General features: G+C 50.9%; 3 protein-coding genes across 3 annotated transcripts; all 3 read right to left on the bottom strand.

The window, feature by feature from the left end:
* Positions 1–236: 236 nt before the first annotated feature.
* nlk1 (nemo-like kinase, type 1) lies at positions 237–10,073 on the bottom strand. Its single transcript, XM_070981154.1, has 12 exons — positions 9,346–10,073; positions 8,658–9,078; positions 7,854–7,983; positions 7,707–7,762; positions 7,223–7,329; positions 6,511–6,596; positions 6,151–6,360; positions 5,823–5,924; positions 4,840–4,926; positions 4,533–4,731; positions 4,335–4,428; positions 237–3,720 (listed from the first exon to the last, which is right to left on the bottom strand). The coding sequence occupies exons 2-12, from the start codon at positions 8,963–8,965 to the stop codon at positions 3,672–3,674; spliced, it is 1,428 nt and encodes a 475-aa protein (XP_070837255.1). The 5' UTR covers positions 8,966–9,078; positions 9,346–10,073; the 3' UTR covers positions 237–3,671.
* A 132-nt stretch (positions 10,074–10,205) lies between these two features.
* LOC139343476 (myc-associated zinc finger protein) lies at positions 10,206–17,993 on the bottom strand. The gene is made up of 8 exons (XM_070981156.1): positions 16,230–17,993; positions 15,144–15,294; positions 14,353–14,738; positions 13,856–14,112; positions 13,664–13,727; positions 13,083–13,254; positions 11,773–12,209; positions 10,206–11,047 (listed from the first exon to the last, which is right to left on the bottom strand). The coding sequence occupies exons 1-7, from the start codon at positions 16,260–16,262 to the stop codon at positions 11,884–11,886; spliced, it is 1,389 nt and encodes a 462-aa protein (XP_070837257.1). The 5' UTR covers positions 16,263–17,993; the 3' UTR covers positions 10,206–11,047; positions 11,773–11,883.
* Positions 17,957–21,598, bottom strand: cdipt (CDP-diacylglycerol--inositol 3-phosphatidyltransferase (phosphatidylinositol synthase)). The gene is made up of 6 exons (XM_070981162.1): positions 21,396–21,598; positions 20,610–20,744; positions 20,204–20,357; positions 19,934–20,015; positions 19,765–19,846; positions 17,957–19,679 (listed from the first exon to the last, which is right to left on the bottom strand). The coding sequence occupies exons 1-6, from the start codon at positions 21,436–21,438 to the stop codon at positions 19,537–19,539; spliced, it is 639 nt and encodes a 212-aa protein (XP_070837263.1). The 5' UTR covers positions 21,439–21,598; the 3' UTR covers positions 17,957–19,536.
* Between the last annotated feature and the right edge of the window lie 435 nt (positions 21,599–22,033).

Below are 22,033 nucleotides of genomic sequence, written 5' to 3'. Positions count from 1 at the left end.
GTCAGTGGACGTGACTCTGCAGACGAGGACACGGAGACGAAGCTCTGGACGGACTTTCTGTCCACATTAGGACATTTTGTCTTTCATTAATTATGAAGGTAACGTCTTTCCAGGAAACTGAAAAAAAAAAAAAAACTGGATTTATTTTTATTTATGAATATTTAGTTCAGCTCATTTTAAGATGCCTGACACTGAAGCTTCCAGAGAAAAGAAGAGAGCCCTGAACGCAGCACAGGTTTATGATCCAGTGTCCATTTATTTATTTATTTATTCATCATTCACTACTTTAACTCTAAACATTTTTTTAAGAAATTCAAGTATTTGTTGGGAACACAAGTCAAAAAACAAACAAAACTTTTGCTAAAACGAAGACAAAACATCTGTTTAAAACATCGGTTTCATATTTAGAATAATAAAAACATCAAGTTTCTTTTCATAGAAGAAAAACGAGTCTAATGTCTAAAGATGAGCAGCTGTCCATCCGTCCAGCCGTCCGTCCCTCCGTCCGTCCCGCTCTGCTTTACGTCTGTCGGCCCGAAAGCGGACAGACTGGAAAAACACTCGTCAGCTGATCTGAGAACAGTGTCAGGAGGGACATCTAGTTTCAAACTGTCCTCAGCTGAAGGATCTCTACCAACAACAGAAAAGCAAAGAAAAAGAAGCCGAGAGGAGAAAGTTTGGATTCATCGTTCCCCGACGTCCAAATCTGAGCTTCAAGTCAGCAAACGTTCCCGAAAACGAGTCAATTCTGCACCGAAACCAAGAAAAAGCTTCAGTTCAACAACTGACACGAAATCCATTTTAAACGTGTTTTCAGTGAACTGAATCGTTGAGTTTTGGACCGTCTGTGATCAAAGACCGTCAGCTGCTCAGAGCGCTTTGGTTCACCTCTGGGAAAGATGGCCGCCATCACTGAACACCAAAGAGCGGCGATGTGCAGTTTGACCACGACTCACCGACACGTGAAGATCAGCTGACGGTCGGATTTCAGATTTTACGTCACTGAATTCACCATGACGGAAACGACAAACGGTGCGTTCAGGGACCAAAAATAAACAGAGAGGTGGTGTTAAATGAAGGAATCCTTAAACGTTTCACACTGAGGTTTCTACTCTGGAGGAATGGTGAATAAACGGAAAACAAAGGCTTCGGTGCTTCGTCTGTTTTCAGGGAACAATCATCAAAACGTTCTCCGACTGTCGGCTCGTAAAGTCTAATCAGATCACAACAAACAGAACAAAATCACTTCCTAAGATGAATTAAATAAAAATTACCACAAAGAGCACGTTTTCGTCATCGTGGACAAACTCAACCATTGCACAGCATTCAAACCCAAAAGCTCTCCGCCGGATAATAAATATACACATGCAGATATACAAGTCAGGTGGTCGGCGGCCTCGGCGACGGACGCTCACGGAGACTCGCTGGCTTCCTGTAGAAGAGGGGCTGAGGTTTCTGGGCTTCAAAACCAGGAAACTGAGGGACCAACGGGGGCGCCGAGGGGCCCGGCGGCTCAGGGGCCCCGCCTGCGGGAGGTCCTCCACCTTTCAAACACGCGATGGAGGAAGCGACGAGCCACAGGAACTGAACCAGGAGCTAAAGGTTCATCCAGCGGACAGCCTGGTTCACACGGCGTCTGAACGCTGAGGCGGCCGGCCGGCGCGCGCTGACCCTCGTCCGTAAAGTTCCTGAGATCCTAAAAGAGGTTCCTGGAAGAGTTCCTGCAGTCGAAAAGGGGCCGAACGCGTCGGAGCCGGCAGGAGAGGACGACCGTGCTGATGGTTTTCACGTTTGGCTGCTTGGCTACAGACTGGAGATGTCACCGTGAGCGCGCTGCATCAGGAGAGCCACTTCCTTCCTGTCAGTTCAGCAGACTGAAAACGTTCAGACATCTTCAGCGAAGTCACAGGAAGGAAACTGCCCGCAGCGTCGGCGCGTCAGTGTTCACACATTTTTGATCAAGTTCAGGTTTTAAGACTAAATGTGAATTGAGAATGGAGACAAATGCAGTTTGAAGGAGTCGGAGCGTCTTTGAATGCACCACGGTGGCGACCTTCCTGCTCGAGCAGACGATGGATGGATCGACTGGCGGACACAAAATTCCAGTTCCTCTGATGTGAACCTGAACTCATCACTTTGGTTTTAGAGCAAACTATTGATGAAGCTGTGATCGATTATTGATCTGCAAACAGCTGAGCGTCAAACGTCGGCATGGTTCAAAGAGTGGGTCAAAGGGTTAAACATGTAAAACCAGCAGTACGGTCAGCTTCACCATGTGGCTCCATCACGCCGCCAGAGTCCAAACGTCTTACTCTTCACTGCGTTCAGGCCCGATCGGCCAATCAGGATCAATACTGGTGCGTCCTTACTTTGTACAATTCATAGTCTGAAACGGGACACCTGAGCCTTAAACTAAAACATTAACCGAAGAGAAGACACAAAAACAGCAGCATTTCACCGACAACATCCTTCCCTCAGACCTCCCGGATTCTGAGCGGCGGCGAGAGGCGAGGAGCGAGCACGAGGTAAGAGGAGGAGTCACTGAATCCGGAGGAATGACGTTACAGCTGCGACGAGGGTTTCACTTCACAGACTCACACGTTATCACTTCTTTTTTTTGTCTTTCCGGGTTTGAGGTAACCGAGACGGCCGCAGTCCTGCAGAGGAGTCGCTTCAGACCAAGAGGAGGAGACACACTCGTCAACAGACACTCAATAAGTTAAGAAATAAAAAACATCAGCGCCGGCGTCACTTCCTCTTCCTGTCTGGAGGCAGAGGAGGCCGGCAGGAAAAGGAAAAGTCCACACGGTGTTAAGAGAATACACGATGACGTTAGAAGAAGAAGAAGCCACTGAGCGTTTTCAGAGGAGCTTCCTGTCGTGACTGTCAAAATAAAAGCTTGCGATCACACAGTGGGCGACATCAGACTTGAACGACGCGGGGAATGAATTTCAGCTTCGTGTCCTCGTTAAACTGCTGAGTGTGAAGGAGGTGGAACGACGCTGATCCAGGACCAGGCAGCTCGACGGCGGAGCGAACTGACGAGGAGGAACGGCGGTCACACCTGCTACATCTGGCAAATTGCATCGTTATCGCCGAGCGACGGAAACACAGTGAGCGATGTGTTCAAATGCAGTCCAAAAAAAGGAAGGCCGGAGGCGTTTGCCGGCTAACGTTTGGCGGGTTAGGGCGTGTGTGGGGGCTCGTGGTGGCGTGGCGTGGCGTGTTCAGTCCCCGTGTTTGTGGCGTGTTTGAATGAAACCGTATTGCACAGAACTGGAATGACTTCAATCAACTAAGCAACGACCAAACAAATAAAACCTGTCTGTCTCTACGCACGGCGAGTTCTCGTCTTCCTCCTCCTCGAGCACTTCAGCAGCATTTTTTAATTCAGCACCAAAAACGCGTCGAGTGTCAGCCGTCGGGGTCGAGGGAGTCAAGCGGTCGTCTTGGTGTTCTGGGAGCATCGTGGGGGAAACGGGAGGAGCTCGGCCGGCGAGGGGGAGGAGCTCCCCTCCGGCGGCGGGAGGAGTCGTGTGACCTCGGCGGCGCCGGGCGAACAGAAAAAGAAAAGAGCCAAACTCTTCGGTGTCTTCGGATGCTGCGGCCGATGGAATCTCTTATGACTGCTGTCGCTCCTCCAGAGGAAGAGGGAGGAAGAGGAGGCGCGCTCATCTCTCCTCCTTCCTGGACACCTTAGAGGAGTGCCACGCAGTGGACCTGAGGACACAAAGGACACCAGACGTCCATCTGTTAGAGACAAGTGTGTCTTTGACATTCAGCCATGGATGTAACTGAGTACATTTACTTCACTACTGTACACAATCAGGGTACTTATACTTCATTGTTTATACAACTTTATACTTCTACTGCACACCTCAGAGGTAAACATGGTACTTTTACTGCATTACATTACTCTTCAGACTCCTTCCTGTCCAGTGAAAAGCTCGTATCTCCAGCTGTGCTGATGCTGAGTGTTTGAGCTGAACTGAAGGATGAAGAGTTCCTTCATGTCTTCTTCAGCTCAGTAAACTCTTTAAAAGCTTCTTGGATCAGCTGAAAAAGCTTCGTCACAAAGCTGAAGACAGCCTGTTTTTCTGGAGATATGAGGTTCTCACAGGACGCCGCACTGCAAACACGTGATGACCTCATAGAATCTGATGCGTTGATGAAGATTAAAGCAGCAACAGGATATGAAGGAGTTCACTTCCTGTCCCGCAGGCCTGCTCAGTCATCGTCAGTGTTTGCTTTACGGCTTTGAGCTGTTTGTGCTGCAGTGAGCTCCTGCTCCTGCTCCTCCTCCTCCTCCTCCTCCTCCTCCTCCTCCTCCTCACCTGATGAAGGTCTTGAAGGCAGCACTCTGAGGGTTGATGCACAGCGGCACTCGTTTTCCCTGCTGGTGCTCCGTGATGAAGCGATGGATTAACTCTGAGGGGACAGAGAGCAGATCGCCGTCAGGGTCGAACACACACGAACGTACGGGACGGCGGCTGAAGGCCGGCCGTGGAGGAAGCGACTGCGCGCCGCCGTACCTTTGCCCTGCCACACGGACAGCAGGCTGTTCTCGTAGCTGTGGCTGAACGGCCGCTCGGCGACCGGCTCGAAGTCTCGCGTGTAAACTCGCCCGCTGGGGACAGAATAGCAGCACTGACACATGCAGGTGTGGTAACGCAGCCGGCCTTCGTCCAGGTACGGGTGGGACAGGGCGTCGCTGCCGGAGATCCGCTTAGCCTGAAGACAACGAGGACAGAGGATATGGGACGAGTGAAAAACTGAGAATTTACTCATCCGGCCGCAAGTTTCACGCCATCAAAGGTCAACAGAAGCGTCAAAGCTCACCGGATCAAAGACCAGCATCCGGCAGAGCAGGTGCACCGCCTCGTGTGTGGCGCCGTCAGACAGCATGTAGAGCACCGACAGCGACGGCTGGAAGACAAACGGGCTGTTTCATCACTTCCTGTCGGACGCGTCCAATCAGACGCTGCTCGGCAGACACCCTGATGGAGTCACTGCAGAAAACTGACTCGCTTTGTTCACAAAGGTTCAATTTAAAATGTGAAATTAATCAAATTTAATCCCGTTTTTAAAGACGAACTGAGGGACAGCAGGGACAGACACTTCGTCTCACCAGCTTCGCCCTTTACAGTCCACGTTCTACTTCTACTCTTTAGTTTTCTCTGCCTCTGCTGGTTATTTTCTACTTTTGTTTGTTTCTGTCTGAATCTCCTCTCTGCAGATCTGCTGAGCTTCTCGTGGTTGATGTGGAGATAAAGCGACTGGACGTGGATCTGATGCTTCACTGCCCTCTGCTGGCCAAACACACCAGTAAGACGGCTTTAACTTAGTTTCAGTCAGTTCTTCTCTGTGTCTCCTCTCCTGCCCCCGCCCATCAAAGAAAACCCCCCAAAATTCAGCTCGGATACCAAAGACACCTTCTAAGAGCACTGATGTCACACTCTCCTGGTTTTCGCTGCTTGTGTGTATCGGTCACCTGCACACCCAAAATATCAGACACGATGCCGAGACAGCAAACCTCAAACCTTCAGTCATTTTTCAGCTTTCAGACTCATCTCTTCATGTGGAGCAACAAGAAGGAGAAAACTAAGGTGGAGACGCTGAGCTGGATATCTGCAGCTCAGCATTAATTAAACTGACAGCCAAAATCAATCAGCTAGAAGTTTAATTACAGATGCTGAACCTGAACCTGATCTGGACTCAGACCAGGTTCAGGTTCAGCTTTGATGGAGCTCAAACTGAGCGCCTGAACGCCAGTGTGGAGTGTGTGTTGGTGGATTGAGCCAGCAGACCACGCAGTCACGTACCGGTTTGTGCGGCCCCCTCAGGATGTGGGCTCTGGCTCCTTCGCAGGCTGACGCCAGGGCCGACAGAGGAGGCGTCCCCAGCAGATCTGTGATCAGATCCAGCTGCAACACACCGAGCACATCAAAGAGAGCAACTCAGTGACAGCACAGACGTCCTTTCACTGAGAGATCAGCGCTTCTGCTTCAGACAGAGCTGCAACATTTTAGGTTTCATCTGCTGCTTGAAGACATTTTACAGAATAATCAATCAAAAGAGGAACAAGAGATTATCAACACACGCTGACTCAGCAGTCACACTGGTGATGGTGACCAGGTGAAGGGGTCTCACCTGCTGGATGGGGCTCTGGGCCTGGAAGAGGATGCGTCGTCCCAGCAGCTCTGCGAAGATGCAGCCCACTGACCAGACGTCGATGGCCGAGCCGTAGTGTCGGCAGCCCATCAGCACCTCCGGCGCCCTGTAGTACTGCGTCACCACCTCCTGGGTCATGTGACGCGACGGGTCGGGCTCCTCCACCCGCGCCAGGCCGAAATCACAGATCTAGGTGGAGACGGAGTTCTGATGAGGCCTTCAAAGACGCTGCTGGTTTACCGACACGACATCAACGAGCCTTTTCCTGCAGGTCTGACCCTGAATGCCCACTGTTAGCTAACCCCCCCCCCCCCCCCCACAGGTGCATTCTGGGTTTACCTTCAGCAGGCAGTTGCTGTTGACCAGCAGGTTTCCGGGTTTGATGTCCCTGTGCAGGATCCCAGCAGAGTGCAGGTACTTCAAACCTGAAACGACATCACATTTTTCTCCTTCAGCGTTGAGTCACAAACTGCTTTAACCTCTGATTCATGTCTCACTTCTTCTGTGAGACATTTTAACTACAGACGTCCTGTCTTCAACCGTCACATTAAACTCTTGACAGAACGGAGTCAGACACGCTGGAGTCGCCGTGCTGTGATTGGTCAGAAAGCTGCCGGTCGACTGTTTCTATTGATCAGTCGTGCAGTTTGATGCAGCTTTGGAAATGTCAGATGGAAAAAAGATGAATGTCTCTGCTCTGAAGTCGAGCTAGAAAATCAGGATTATTCCAAAATAAAAGTCTGGAGGGAAAAAAATCCAAATGCAGGAAATCAAAACTTATTGGTTGAATTTAACACTAAACAAAGAGCTCGAACGGCCTCGTGGGCCTGATCTGGATCCAGCTGAAGTGAGAGACATCATTAAAAATCCTCCTAAAAGCTCTTTCCTACACATTTCACATATTTTCTCGACTAACAGCTTTAAATATTATTAATCTGGGACATAAACTACTGATGCACTGATGCCTCGTCTTGTCCCTCAGGCTGCAAACGGCCATGAACACCACCTTCACCAACACCACACCCCCGCCGCACCGACTCCGGCCACTCACCTCGCAGGATCTGATAGAGGAAGACCTTGATGTGGTCGGTGGTGAGAGGCTGAGGAGACACGATCACTTTGTGGAGGTCGCTCTGCATCAGCTCTGTGATCACGTAGCTGCGGGGGGGTTGGCTGTCAAGGAAAAAAAAGCGCTGCACACGGACTGACCTCCGCCCACACCGACACGCTGCATCTGAGCACGAGTCTCATTTCAGGCGGCTGAACAATGTCAATGAAGCAGAAAGAGGATCAGGCGGCGAAATGTTCACATCTGCAGCGACGAGCTGGATTTCGACCTGAGACCAGCAGCTAAATTAAGTGAATGAAAGGAGGACGAGACAGACAATTAAAAGAAGAGAAAGTGGGACAGAGGGTGAGGAAGCGAACGCATGCGGTGACGCAGACGAACGCTGTCCACACCATGAGCTCGTGACCCAAACGAAGGCCTGACTGACTGCTGATCAGCTGCTCGCTCACACATAAAGGCAGGATACATTTCCTCAAAGCAGTCAATCTGCGGAGGCTGCAGGATGTCCAGCGCCGACAACACCTGCACGAGACACACAAACAAGAAGGTGTTAGTGTGTGTGTCCCCATCAGAGAGCGTCCCCGGCCTCACGTCCCCTTCGTCCGCTCATTACATTGTCATGTTTGAAGAAGCACAGCATCCTCAGCTCTCTGAAGACCCTCTTACAGGAGACCAGGTTCTGGAAGACGTTCGGCATCTTCTTCAGAGCCACCTTGCGGCCGTCGCGTGGATCCGTAACGGACCTGAGAGGAAATGGGAGTCACAGGTTTTATTCACGCTTGGGCCTCTTTTTAGCACATCGAGACGTTTACTCATGAAAATAAACGAGAAGCTCAGCAGAGAATTCATCTGCAGCTGATTTCAATAAATCACCTGAGGCGTCTTCAGTGAACAAACATGAAACACTTCCTGCGTCCGGATTAACTCATTTTGAGGTTTTGCTGCATTTCTTTGCTTTAAGCGACAGTAAACTCAACACATTCAGGTTTTGGCCTGCTGGTCAGACGAAATAAGCCTGAAGTAAATAAGTCTTCCTAACTGTTTCTGTAAGGTTTAAGGCAGTTACGACAAACGACACTTTTCTCTGAGTGTTTGAGTGCTGGGACGTTTCCTCTGGTTTCATTTCACTCGGTGTGATTTCTGAGCTCGCGCTCACTGTGCTGCTGGCCCTGTTTTAAGGGTACAGCTGCAGACTGGTTTGAGAGGAAAATGTGAGCAGACATGAGGTTCACGGTGGTGGATGAAACTGGTTTCATGTCTCTGCAGACAGTGAAAGGGAATCAATGGCTGCCTGAACAACAACACTCAACACACACTCAGAGAGCTCCAGGCTCATGGCCAGCAGGCACGCAGGGTGTGTATTCAAACGGCCAAAACATGCAAAAGCCCGGGATGGTCCTTAAAGACGTGTGTTTACCAGACTACACCAAATGCGCCATAGCCGATGGGGCGGTCCGGCTCCATCTCTGCAGGGCTGGGCACCTCGCTGGCCGGGTTGCTGTAGGGCTGAGGCACCGCCGCTCCGCCGCCGGTGCTCCCTCCGAGAGCGGTTGGGTGACGAGGGGTTCCAGCCGGGGCAGTGGGTCCAGCCAGGCACGGTGTGGCGCTGAGGCCCGTGGAGGGGGCTCCGCAGGAGGAGTTGACACAGAAATACTTGTGGCCCAGCTCAGAGCCCGGAAACAAGTCTCCACAGACGGTCTGCCGGCCTGCGCCGTGAAATGCCATCCTCCCCTCCCCAGACCCCAAAACAGTCCACTTTATCGGCACCAAGCTGCTGCTGCTGCCCGGCTAGGCGCGGAGGACACACGGCTCCTCACCCAGCATGACCCGTTAGATTCCTGAGAGGGAAGCAAAGAAGACTGAGATCTGAAGCTGATGTAAACAAGCGAGCTCGATGCCAAAATGAAGAAATGAGCCGTATTACCGCCGCAGACAGACGCGGCTCGTTTATTTAGCGAGGATGAACAAACAGATTAAAAGTCTGCAGCCCGTCGGTTAAACGGCTAAATCCACCAAACACGGTGCTGGATGTGGCGGACAGCTAACGAACAAACCACTGATTCATGCACTTTAATCGGCCAGCTGAGTTACCTTTGTGTGCTTACCTGGTTAGTGAAGCTGCTCGGTTAACTCAGCTAACTGTGTCCAGCTAGCTAACGACGGTCATCGACGACTCCAAAATGAGATAAAATGACATGAGCCCGCCGATGCTAACCTCAGCCACGCACGCTGCAGAGCCGTCCTCAACGACACAAACATGGACATGAACGTTTTTGTCTTTCTGTTCCAAATGACTGATAAAAAAAATCTGCCGTCGGGAAACCAGCTAGCTACTTGCTAACCAGCTGTTCCAGCTAATGCGTTAACCCGCTGATGCCTCTGACCCACATAACTATCGCTGGCTGGGTACACTGAACTAGCTACATATTTCACACAGAAAGCTTCCCAGTAGTAACTTAATTTGACCAACGTACAAATCGAGCTCGGTTAGTGCCGGTGTGGCATGAAAACAAGCACCAAAAAAGGCGAAAAATCCGAGTTTGGTGCTCGTCGGCGGAGCTCCTGCTCCGGCTCTACGGCTAGCCGGATTGTTAGCTAGATCTGTGGTGTAGCCGACCAGCTAGCTGCAGCTAGCTCTGGACTGCTCGCTAGCTGGCCGTCGCATCGCGATATCCCTTGAACAAGCGGTCCATAAGGGCAGTTTCTTGTGTTTTCTGGATGATGTGTCTCATCCAGCAGCCTCTCGGTTTATCTGAAACCAGCTGGATTTCTGGTCGCTTTTACAGCGACAGCTACTGCTAGCTGGCTAGCTTGTTAAGTAGGAGGAGCTGGTAAAGCCGGGTGGGGGAGGGTTGATGCTTTGCACCCTGCTGTAAACAATGCTAACGTTAACTTAGCTTCAGAGAACCAGCTGAGAAAATCTGAATGAAGACCACAATCACACAGACTCTCGTGAAGATCATTTCAACTTGAATCCACACATGCATTTTACTGCCTTTTAATACAGTAGTAACGAGGCGCTATGCACTATGCATCAAGTACAATCAATATGCACAGCCACAGAAATGTGTCACCAAGCTACAAATTACATGGCAATTTACCTTTTTCAAGAATTACAAATCAGCATCCGTAAGAGCAAAGATCATATGAAGCAGAGAAGTTATGCACATTCAATGTTCATGGGGATACACAAACAACTATTAGTTTGCCTTTATCAGCTATAGAAAAGTGTATTTACACGATGGCCCGTCTGAAACACTCGTTCCCACGTCCTGCTCGGTTTCCCTGCTCTGAGGAGTCTGACAAAGGCAAACTGGAGACTGTTTAGTCATAAATTAGGGGAGAAAATGAAAAAAGTCATATTTTTGTATGCTGAGGTCTTCAGGTCAGTTTCCTCGCTCTAAACAAACACTGATATCGTGGAATAAAAATGATCTAAAAACAGCGACAGCTTTACAAAATCATGACAGGCTGTGCACGTCAGGTCCAAACCAAAACGATGACATGATGGCAAATACAAACAGCTAATCGCAAAGCCATAGGAATAAAAATACACATTGATTTTCCTTGTTGAGGATGAGCAGAGGTTTCCTTTTGGTCGTACCCACAGTCTCTTCCCTGACGTCTGGTCTTACACCATCGTACAGTCTGGAACAGGTATGGCGAGGCGTGTGTTCGTGGCAGGTGAGCTGTTTGACACGGCCGATGGAGCTGAAACAAAGGCCTGACGGGACGCTGAGGAGGAAAGACGGCGTCCGTCCACGGCAGCCCATCCCGGTCTGCGTCCTCTTTTGGCAGTCTGAAAATCTGCAAAGCGAAAACAAAGTTAATGCAAGATGATCAGATGAGCTTCAGCTGTTTTTCTCTACACACGATGAACCATCAGTGCTTCAGGACGTTCACAGCTCTAAAAGGTCACCGCGCGAGCCACGTGTCAGCGTTCAGGGGTGAAAATACATTTGTGATCAGCTGATGCTGCAGGAAACCCTCAGTAGCTCTTCAGCGTCTCCGTCTGTGCTGTTATGAGTGCTGTCATGGAGCACAGGAACAGAGCGACAGATGTGGAAACATCTGTCGTGTCTGTGGACGGCAGCTCGATCCACTCAGCCTCACTGTGGTTGGAGCGCTCTGACTGCTGCGAACTGAACCTCCAGACACTGAAGCTGTGCCATCAGCATCTTCTTCGTAATGATTCCACGCTGACCAATCACAGGTCTGGAGCTGAACACATGGGTGTGACTGAAGCTCACTGATTGGTCATTTCACTCCAGAACGTCAATGAATTCACAATGGACACTTACAGCTAAAAACGTCTAAATCGATGCAGCAGAATCACAGATATACACACCTGGTGCCTACATTACCCACAATGCAACTGACAGCAGACAGTTCAGTCACATCCAGTCTCTTTCGTAAACGCTATTTGATGGAAAACGTCATGAGGTCGAGCAGCTTAAGCTACGTCATCGTGTGATGGTGGATGTTGCTGATGTGCGAATGAAGAACGAGCGAAGAAGAACGTGTTCACACACCTGGACTGGACACGTCTTTCCATCCTCTCCTCAACGAGTCCTCGTCTGCCTTTGCCTCCATTTCGCCAACTCCCCCACCTCCATCCCCCCCCCCCCCCCCCCGCTAGCGTGCTAGCTGTGGGGCTGGGGGGCGATGCTGGAGCAGTCAGTTACTAGCAGTCCCACAGTGCTAGCACTGGACACAGTGACGGCCACGCTGGTGGTGCCCACGGGGCCGGCGCTCGTCCCGTCGGGGTTGGGGTCCACCTGGTTGGCGTGGGTGCCCATGTGACCCTGGAGCTGCGTGGCCGTCTTGCACTGCACCCCGCACAGCTGGCAGAGCAGCACCCCGCCGGCCCCCGTGCCCCCAAAGCCCCCCCGGGCCCCGCCACTCTCCTTCCACTCCTGGCCGTGGTGCTTCTGAGCGTGGACACGCAGGTAGGTGAGCGTGGTGAAGCCTGCAAACAGAGACGACACTTCCTGTTTGTTTCACCTCGTTATCACAGGAACACTGTTACTATACGTCTCTCATGGACGTGGGAGGAACAAGAAAAGACGGAAAACGATGAAAGAGTGCGATGAAGACTCACAGCAGAGAGAGAGAGAGACAGATAGAGACACATAGACAGAGAGAGACAGGCAGACAGAGACAGACAGACAGAGAGAGAGAGAGAGAGAGAACAGAGACACATAGACAGACAGACAGACAGACAGAGAGAGACACAGAGACAGACACAGAGACAGACACAGAGTGTGGACGTGGGATCAGAGTTTGATCCTGACTCCTCTGCAGTTCTGCCTTCATCACTAAAGTTTCTGGAGTCTCTGTTAAAGAGACAAACACACGTTGATCCACGTTGACGCTTCGCTCGTCTGGATCATCGCTGAGCTGCAGGGTCACATGATCTCCAGCCCACGTCACCTCTCCGCATCACTTCCTGTCGTTAGCTGCTGTCTGTCTGCTGGACTGTGAGACCTTCTCTGTTGTTGATAACTATTAGACAGAAATCATCTGTCCTCTGTCTGCCATGCAGAAACAGGCAGCATTGATGAAGCTCTCTGCACTAACCACAGCGCCCACCTGACAGCTACTTCACAATAAAAGCCTCATGTTGAATATACTTTGAATATAAAGCAGCTGATGCAGCCGGAAGCGACCAATAAACAGTCAAAACAGGCTGATCTCTGACAGGATGAACAGGAAGCAGGAAGTGAAACTAAACTCCAGACCACAGAGGTTCAGTCGGAGGCTGAAAAGCTTCCTGTCAGACACACCTGGGCTGAGCTTCGGGTTAAAGCCGGTGTGAGTTAACGAAGGCGTGCTGACTCACTGCGGTTGCACAGGTGACAGGCGTGGTGCTGCGACTGGTTGTGGACCCTCATGTGGTCGGTGATGTAGGCGGCGGACAACAGCTTCCCGCAGATGTGACACGGCACCTTCTCCTCGTGGCGGATCAGGTGGGCGCGGAGACGATCACGAGTGGCGAACGCTGATGTGCACGTCTGCGGAAAACAGGAAGACGAGCGAGGAAGCATGTAAAGGTGGAGAGACGCACACAGACGGACAGAGAGGGACAGATTAATGTATTACTGGTATATATTCTTGTGCTGTATTGCTGTACTTAACTTCATCTCCTATTACTACATTTCACCTTAGATGATGAAGTACGACACTGGTCGAGGGTACTGTGTGTACATGTACTGCTTTTTCTAATGGACTCATTTCTGTCTCTGTCTGCTGCCTGAATGTCCTCTCTGGGATCAATAAAGGATATTCTCCTCTTACCTTATCTTATCTTATCTTATACTACAAATTCAAGTGGAATCTGTTCAGTGTCGGACAGCAGAGACATCACGCTGATGTCAAAGCGTCAGTAAACACGTGAGTCCAGCGGACAGAGGAGGACGTTACCGTGCACTTGAAGGGTCTCTCTGTGGAGTGGACCTGGCGGACGTGGCTGTTGAGGTGGTCCGGTCTGAAAACACACACACACATAAACAGTCAAATGAAAGCAGGTGAAACGAGGACGGAGACGCAAAGTCTCGTCTCCGGTTTTAAAGATCTGGTCTCGTCAGCTGCGAGCTCGTGGATCTCGGGCCTCACCGGGAGAAGGCCTTGGCGCAGTGAGGACAGATGTACGGCTTCTCCACGCCGCCCTGGTGCGAGCGCACGTGGTAGCTCATCCGGTCTTTCCTCTTGAAGCGCTGCTGGCAGATGGGACAGGAGTACGGCTTCTCGTCCGAGTGGGACAGACGATGCCGGTTGAGGTGGTAGACGTCTCTGAAGGCCTTTCCACAGGCCTCGCAGGCGTGGTTCTTCCTCACCTGGTTGGTGCTGGGATTGGGATTAGGATTGGGATTCTGTGGAGCAGCAGAGAAGTTATGAGGCTTCGTCCAGTCAGAGAGAAGACAGTCAGAGGACAAGCTGAGGGACAGCAGAGACACTGAACCTCAACAGTACAAATCTGAGTCCAGAACAGCTAGAAGGCTCTCACACACACACACACACACACACACACACACACACACACACACACACACACACACACACACACACACACACACACACACACACACACACACACACACACACACACACACCTGCTCCATGGAGCCCACCACAACAACGGCTGCCTGGATGGGTTGAGGCGGCGCAGCCATGGTTACAGTTGCCGGGGCGATGGACACAGAGACCGGCTGGCCCTCTTGCTCGGCGTGCTGGCCGGGCGGGGGGAGGGTCTCCGGGGCGGCGTTGGGGGGAGGAGGCGGCTGGGCGGGCAGGGTGAGGTGGAGGAGGGAGAGCGGGACCATCTGCTTCTCCGCCCGCGCCGCCTTCCCCGCGTCCTCCTTCTCTCGGGCGGCGCGGTCCTTCATCTTGATGCCTGTGTGCACCGACTGGTGCCGCCGCAGGTTGTAGCTGTTCTTGAACTCCTTGTTGCAGGTGGCACAGATGTGGGCCGGCCGGCTCGGCTTGGGGAGCGGTTTGACTGACAGACAGAAAACCACCTTTAGATTTCACCTCCCAGTTCAACCAGGCTGAACTTAATCAACGCGTCAGACATCAGCTGTCGAATGTTTGGACAGCGTGAAGCTTTAATTCCAGCTCTGCGACTCTGTTTTCACAGTTGGTTACTCAGTGAAACTATGTGATGTGGATCAGGATCAAACGATGCTTTCGGCTAAAGGTTCGACATTTTCAGGCTCATGCTTTTATTTTGGGTGTCTCATCGAAAATGTTTACATGCTTTAATGTTGAAAAACACGTTTCTCTTCCTGTCCACTGCTGCAGCACCTCTGTTCACCCTCTGTCTGAACCATCTGTTTGGTGCCTGTCTCTTTAAGACGCCAAACAAACCAGAATGAAGGTGAGTACTGAGGTACGCCCCCCTCACCGGGCAGCGGCTCCTCGCTCAGGGCGGCGGTGTCGACGGTGGACGGTGGCGTGACGATGTGCTCGGCCGAAGGACTCTGAGCGGCGCCGGTCAGCTCGGGCAGCAGCTCGGACTGAAGAGGCGTCTCCGGCTGACTCTGAGTAGACGGCGTCTATCAGAACAAAACGGGAAGAAGTTTATTCGTCCTGCTGGGCTGCAGGACTCTGGAGGGACCCCCCAGGGTTCTGGTCTGCTAGATCAAAGCGCTGAGATGGCCACCAATGGGAGGGCAGGATGAGGCGTAACTAACAGGTGTTTTTGGGGAAAGGTAAGCAAACATCTGAGAGGGACTTCATCTAAGACGATTAAAACTGTCTTCAGCTTCTCAGGTGAGACAATTTGCTGCTTCTCTCGCTTTTAGAAGTGTGGACTGAATATGTTCAGGCTGTGGACGGTCTGCAGGACAGAACGAGACGTCTGAGGACGTTTTCCTCAACCTGACGTCGAACTGATCGAACAGGGGAAAAGAGAATAATCTGCAGATTAACTCGTAACACTGATGCGCTAATGTCTCCGCAGATAAACCAGGACTCATGGGACCAGGACCAGGACCGGATTACCAGCCCGGCAAAGCGGGCAGATATGCCGGGCCCCCTCAGACATGCAGGGGCCCTGAACATCTCGGGGTCGTGATGAGCCGTCGCAGCACTTTGATCGTCCAGAAACACGTCAGCTTCCGTCTCAGCACCAGAAAACAGATTCAAACCATAACGCAGGGACCATTTTGTGCCCCAGAGACCCTGACATGCGTGGACCCCCCCACCACCGTCACAACACCAGGTTTTGACACGGGCCCCTCGACCCGGCAGAGCCTCAGGGGGGCCGGGCCCCTGAGGGCCCCTTATCAATAAAGATGGGGGGGGGGGGGGGGGGGGGTAACGGGAGAAAGCCCCAAATCACAACAGAGAACACGTGACACAACCTGAGGAAGACCCCCCCCAGGACCCTGACCCCTCAGTGACCTCCTCCATCCTTCACACCCCCACCCCTCCTCTTTAACCCCATGCACAAATGTCAGCCCCCTCCTCCCTCATCAATGAGACTCACCTGAAAGAGGAAATTACTCCAGGAGGTGTCCATGCTGACTGAACGCTAACCGGCCTGGAGCGAAGCGGGGAGGGAGGAGGCAGCGGAGCCCGGGACGAGCGCTCCGACCGCCGCTAGGAAAACAAACGTGAGGCCTGTAGCGCAGCTGCTCTACTGTCCGGCTGAATTCATGGAAATACCCACTGACAGCGGACGAGATCTCCCCTCAGATAACCAGCAGTTATCAGGGTTTACGCTGATCTGAGTTCTGAATTAATGTGGCGGCAAACAGGCGCTGACAAGATGAGTTTGTAAATGCGACAAAATGGTTGGTATCATGCTTTGCTTTAATGGTGCATTTTAATATCATTTGCTTATGTCTACTGGAATAAAATTTGGTGAATTGCATGCAAAATAGAGATTATTTTATACAGCAGATGAGCAGGATGTAGTCGAAACGTGCTAATCATGGTCAGCAGCTGTTCAGGAGTCATTTATTTGCGATAGCTCCGAAAAGGCCGCAGCGGCGGGTCCCAAGCCTCGGCGTTGCGTACAGCTCGTCCCCTAACTACAGCGCTCCTGGTCGGCCGCGGTCCATGGCTCCGCCTCGGTGTTTCAATCGACAGGATGACATCTTTCTCTTTTTTTCAAATTCTCTCCCTCGCTCCCTCTCGCCCTCCCTCCCTCTCCGTCTTTCTTCCTTTTCTTTTTTTATCTCTTCTTCACCCCCTCTGTCCCTCTCTGCTTTAAAGGGAAAGTATTTTGTGTATGCACCCTCCTCGCGGACCCCGTCTCGTCTCGTGCCGTCCCTCTCGCCCCCGCCGCCGCCGCAGCTTCACGGTAGGCCGACAAATAATGAAATCCGACATTTATAGAAGCAGCTCGGCCGTTAAATCCCCCGCTTCGCTTTCCAGAGAAAATCCACCGGCGCTGCCGAAAACACACGCCGGGTTATCCGGATCACGCTCGCCGGACGCGCCAAACTCTTGGCTAAAATGGTGTCGGGTTTAGCTAAATCAAGGCTTTATCCTCGAGCATCTTAAAGGTAACGATGCGCGCAAGTGCAACAGCTGGATCTAACCTCAGTTCACATGACGTCCATTCTCCGGCGGGCCGAGCGGCGCAGCGCGCCAAACTCCATTCAGAAAATCCCAAATTTCAATTATGCTCGCTTTTACACCCACAATGAATAAAACAACGGACTTTTCTTCGTTTAGTAAGAGTTACTCATAACTTCGGCAGACGTATAATACACCAAAAAGTATTCTGTTGAAAAAATGTAAGCTTTCCTCTTTATGTGGGTGATCTGCGAACTGATCAGTTACTGCAACGAAACGGCAGCAGGACTCTGTATTATTTTGAAGGAAAATTAAAGGGAAATTTGTGTTCATCATAGAAAAACAGTAATCTGTGGAAAGCAGTACAGTGAATATTTGTGTGTGTGTGTGTGTACCAGTATGTACAGAATATGTATGCAGATGTCTACATGCTTTGCTCATGAGAAAATGTGCCTGTGTGCATCATGAAACGGGGATTTTTCAGCATATCTCTCAGACCCTGATTCAGTCTCTCTCACCCTCAGCAAAGATCAACCTAAAACAAGCTGATTTGACAGGAAAGTTCTGTCTTCAGCTTCGGTCTGTCTGATGTGCTGCCTTGAATTTAGAGAATCTAATTTCTCCAGGACCTGCAGAAACACATACAGTGAAAAAAACACCTGGAATCTGGTTTTCGGTTTTCTTTATTTTGAAGCTGCTTTTACAGTCAAATCAAACCAGAAACAAAAGAACCATAAATACATTAATCACAACAACGGATGTCTTTTAAATACAATGTCAGACTCTGGCGTCTGGTGATGTACATTTATATTCTGGAATAAAACACTCGAGGAAACGAGTTCCATCAAAAAGGCGTTTCACACGTCGTGCGTCGACGCTTTGAGGCGTCCGTCAGTTTGAAACACGGCACGCAGCCGTCAGCGGTGACGCTCGGCTCTTCACAGGAGGTAAACTTTCTGCTTCTACCAGCGACTAAAACAAAGAGGAAACACGTCAGAAACAAACCCAGAATCAGGAAGTCAGCAAGGCATCAGCTGATCGGCGTCGAATCAGCTTCTCATCGACAGCAGGACAGAAACAGCAGCTCAGACGTCGCAGCAGGAAGCAGATCAGAAACGCTTTGAAATGAGATGAAGTTCTTCTTTAACGAGAACAAAACGACATCGTCTGCATAAAGTGAGACAAACGTCAGCGTTTCGCTCTGATTTCAGGACAAAATTCATCTTTACGGACTAAAAAAATCAACGCTAGAAGAAGAGACGAGGAATTGAGGCTCAAAGATCAAAAAGTCGTTAACGAGGAGCAGCTTCGTTGGTCTGAAGTCTGTCCTCCGTCAATCATTTGGTCCACGAAACGTTCGAAAGCATCAACAACCACGTGTGAGGAGTTTTAGGTGAATTTCAAACGATCGTGTTTCTGACACGAAGCCATGACGGCGTTTAAATGTCGTTTCGTTTGTTGAACACGTTTTCTTCTTCTAATTGCCCGTCAGTCGTGGAACAACGTTCAGTCTGACATTCACCAAAAACCTCCGCCGATGCGTTCCTGTTGCTCTGATTGTGGTTTTCGTGTTGTTCAGCAGGACGTCGAGACCCGCGGCCTTCAGAGATTCATTTCACAGACACACAGACGGTCACGACGTTCTCGACAGAACGAGAAGCTCTCGAGGTTCCTCAGCAGCTCTGAAGGCTCAGGACTGGTCCAAACAAAGATGGCCGCCGGGAGGTTTCCCTCCATGAATCGGTGTTTGTGCGATCGATGGGAACTTTCTGAACATCCTGGGCTTCGTCTCCTCTTTAAACTGCCATCTTACTTCTGGGCGCCTCGGCACTCAGCTCTGATGTAACGATGAGGCGTTTCCTCGCCATCACACAGTCGATACTTTAACTCGTTCTGACGACTCAAACAGAAGAAACTGTGACACAGAGGACAGACGTGGACGTTCGTCCGTCCAGTCGTCCAGCAGCCAGTGATTTTTCACATTAATTTGTCGCGAAGTCGCGAAGTCTAAACACGACTCGAGTCAAACTGCCGCTTGTGTGCCTATGAAGGAGTCAGAAAGCTGTGACGCTCGTGTCGTGTCGTCCAGCGTTCACGCCTGCTGCTCGTCCGCTGTGATGCGGTGACGTGGTCATGTGACTAACTGAAGCGGGTTGTCTGTGTTTCACGTCACCTCAGTCTGAGTGCACGAAGTCGACAGTTTGCTTAAAACAGAGAAGAAAAACAAAAACACACGGTGGGTTTGTAGCTGAAGCTCTCGCTCGCTCGTCTCACTGCGTCTTGGCGCTCTGCTCTCGCTCGGCGGCGTCGAGGGCGGCCATGTTCTGGGAGGCGGTGACGAGGTGCAGGAGGCTGATGGCGGCCTTCAGCAGGCAGATGATCCCGCAGAGTCCCTGCAGCCAGTAGAGCCAAGCTGCAGCGCAGACACACAGCAGGTCAACGAGGGGTCAAAGGTCCCGCAGTGTGGGGACGAGCGCTGAGAGGACACAGCGTCTTACCTGCAGGCTCCTCGATGTGGTGGAGAAGGTAGAGAAGACAGAAGAAGAGCTCGTTCCCGGCACACATCACAAAGAGCACCGGCTGCAGGAGGCCACACACACAGATTACACAGGCTGTGAGTGTGTGTGTGTGTGTGTGTGTGTGTGTGTTTGTGTGTGTGCTCCTCACCTTAGATGTGTAGTACACTCGGAGGACGGGGTTGCCAGACAGGTCGATGGTCTTGTGACTGGCTGATCCTTTTATGGTTGAGCTGGAAAACAGAGATGAAGATGAAGAGGAGGATGAGGATGATGATGATGAAGTCTCTTCATCACAACAAGCACACGTCAGGGACACATGGAGACAGCAAGGACTGCGATTGGTCGGCGTCCACAGACTGTGCATCAGGCTTAATCTGGATTTTTATCATCCAGCATCACCCCTGTGCTGTCAGCTCACCTGTGCAGGTGCAGCCAGTGGCTGGCGATGTCCAGACTCATGCTGAGCTGGAACAGGAAGGTGTAGGACGGGTAGAGCAGCGACAGGTTGACCAGCAGACACATGGTGGCACAGCGGTCTGTCAGCATGTCCATCATGGCTCCAAACTTGGTGGCTGAGAGAAAACAGGAAGTCAGACGAAGGTTACCTGTGAAAACGGCGTCCTCACAAGCATCGTCTGTTTGTTGTCCACCGGAACGTCAAACACGTCGTTCGTCTTCTCGTTTTCCTGTGAACTGATCTGTGACACACTGACAGCTGATTCTGACTCTGGCCTGAGAGACAAAACTGAGGACACAATGTCACAGAGACACGTGGACTCTGATGGCGTCCTCTCTGGCGGCGGTGGCCGGTGGTGCATACGTACCCTGATTGAGCGCCCGGGCGGCGTGGCCGTCGAAGGCATCCAGCAGGGCGCTGAGCAGGTAGCAGAAGACGGCGGGCCAGGGACAGCAGGGCATCAGGTAGAAGGACAGCAGGGCCAAGACGACCCGGGCGTAACCTGCAGGGACACAGGACGGGTTACACCTGCCTGCTTCACCTGTTAGGTGAGGCAGTCTGCTCATTGGTTGAGCCATTCTGTGACATTTGTGCATCAATAACAGAATTAAAATCACTTTGATATGATGGATGTAATCAATAAGTGATCATCAATAATGACGACTGACGCTCAGTTAACAAAAAGACGAGTTTGAACCTGAAAACTACTGGAAACACTCATCACCTGACCTTTCACACCTGAACTCAGGTGAAGTCAGGTACCGGGTGAGGACCTGAGGAACTGGTTCCACCAGTTTCTCCACCTCTTTGATTTGTGACCCCAGAAACGAATCAGAGTCTCATCTGTGGGACATCAGCTGAGACAAAGAGGACTTTTCCTTATGAGATCATTTCATCTGAAGGATTTAGAGGCCGGAAGAGATTCAACATCACATTACACCAAGCTTAAAATGACAGGCAGTCAGTGGGTTAAGAAGCTAAACCAGACCTAGAAACGGATGGACACGTAGGCTTCCGTATGTTTTATTAATTCGTCATATTTGGCACTTTTTCAAACAGACTTTGGTTTGACTTTCTGCTCCGCAGCATCCACTATCGTGCAGGCTAATGCTAAGCTAGCTCCGTGTTGGCAGAGGCGGTAAAAAAAACTCACCGATCAAATTCGGAACGAACAAGAAAATGTTTTCCTGCGCCATCTTTGAGGTTTGGGACGTTTTTGGAGGCGACGCTTCGTCTTTCAGTCTCAGTAAACTGTCAGTGTTGACTCGCGTTTGACTGAAAAACTCACTGCAGAGACGACAGATGGATTTTTCTGAGCGACGACTTCCTCACAGCAGCGTCTGTCAAGCGTCTGCTGTCCGCCTCCAGCAACAAGAGCCCGACTTCCGCCGAGTCCGTTTTCATAATAAAAGTGTCCAACATAATAAAAACATAACATAATAAAAGTCCAACACAAAACAGTTAAATGAGCTCGAGCTCCACCTCAACCAACTCCAACAGGAACATCCTGCTGAGACATGAACGAGGAGACACAATGATCTAGAGAGACCAGAGACAAGAGGACAACAGATACAGGGGACACAATCATCTACAGAGACAAGAGGACAACAGCCACGGGGGACACTTTACTGCACTGCAGTACTTTGACTTTAACTCTTCAAGTACATGTACATACTTTTACCTCAGTAACATTTCCACTGTATGACTTGTACTTGTAACAGAGTATTTTAACAGCGCGGTATCAGTATTAGCATTTTGAAAGAAAATCTGTTTCCGGTCTGTGGTTCCTGT

The sequence above is a fragment of the Chaetodon trifascialis genome, chromosome 15 (genome assembly GCF_039877785.1).
Source record: "Chaetodon trifascialis isolate fChaTrf1 chromosome 15, fChaTrf1.hap1, whole genome shotgun sequence".
Lineage (NCBI taxonomy): Eukaryota > Metazoa > Chordata > Actinopteri > Chaetodontiformes > Chaetodontidae > Chaetodon > Chaetodon trifascialis.
Note: the sequence above shows the minus strand (reverse complement) of the source record. Positions and strands in the feature narration are given on the sequence as shown.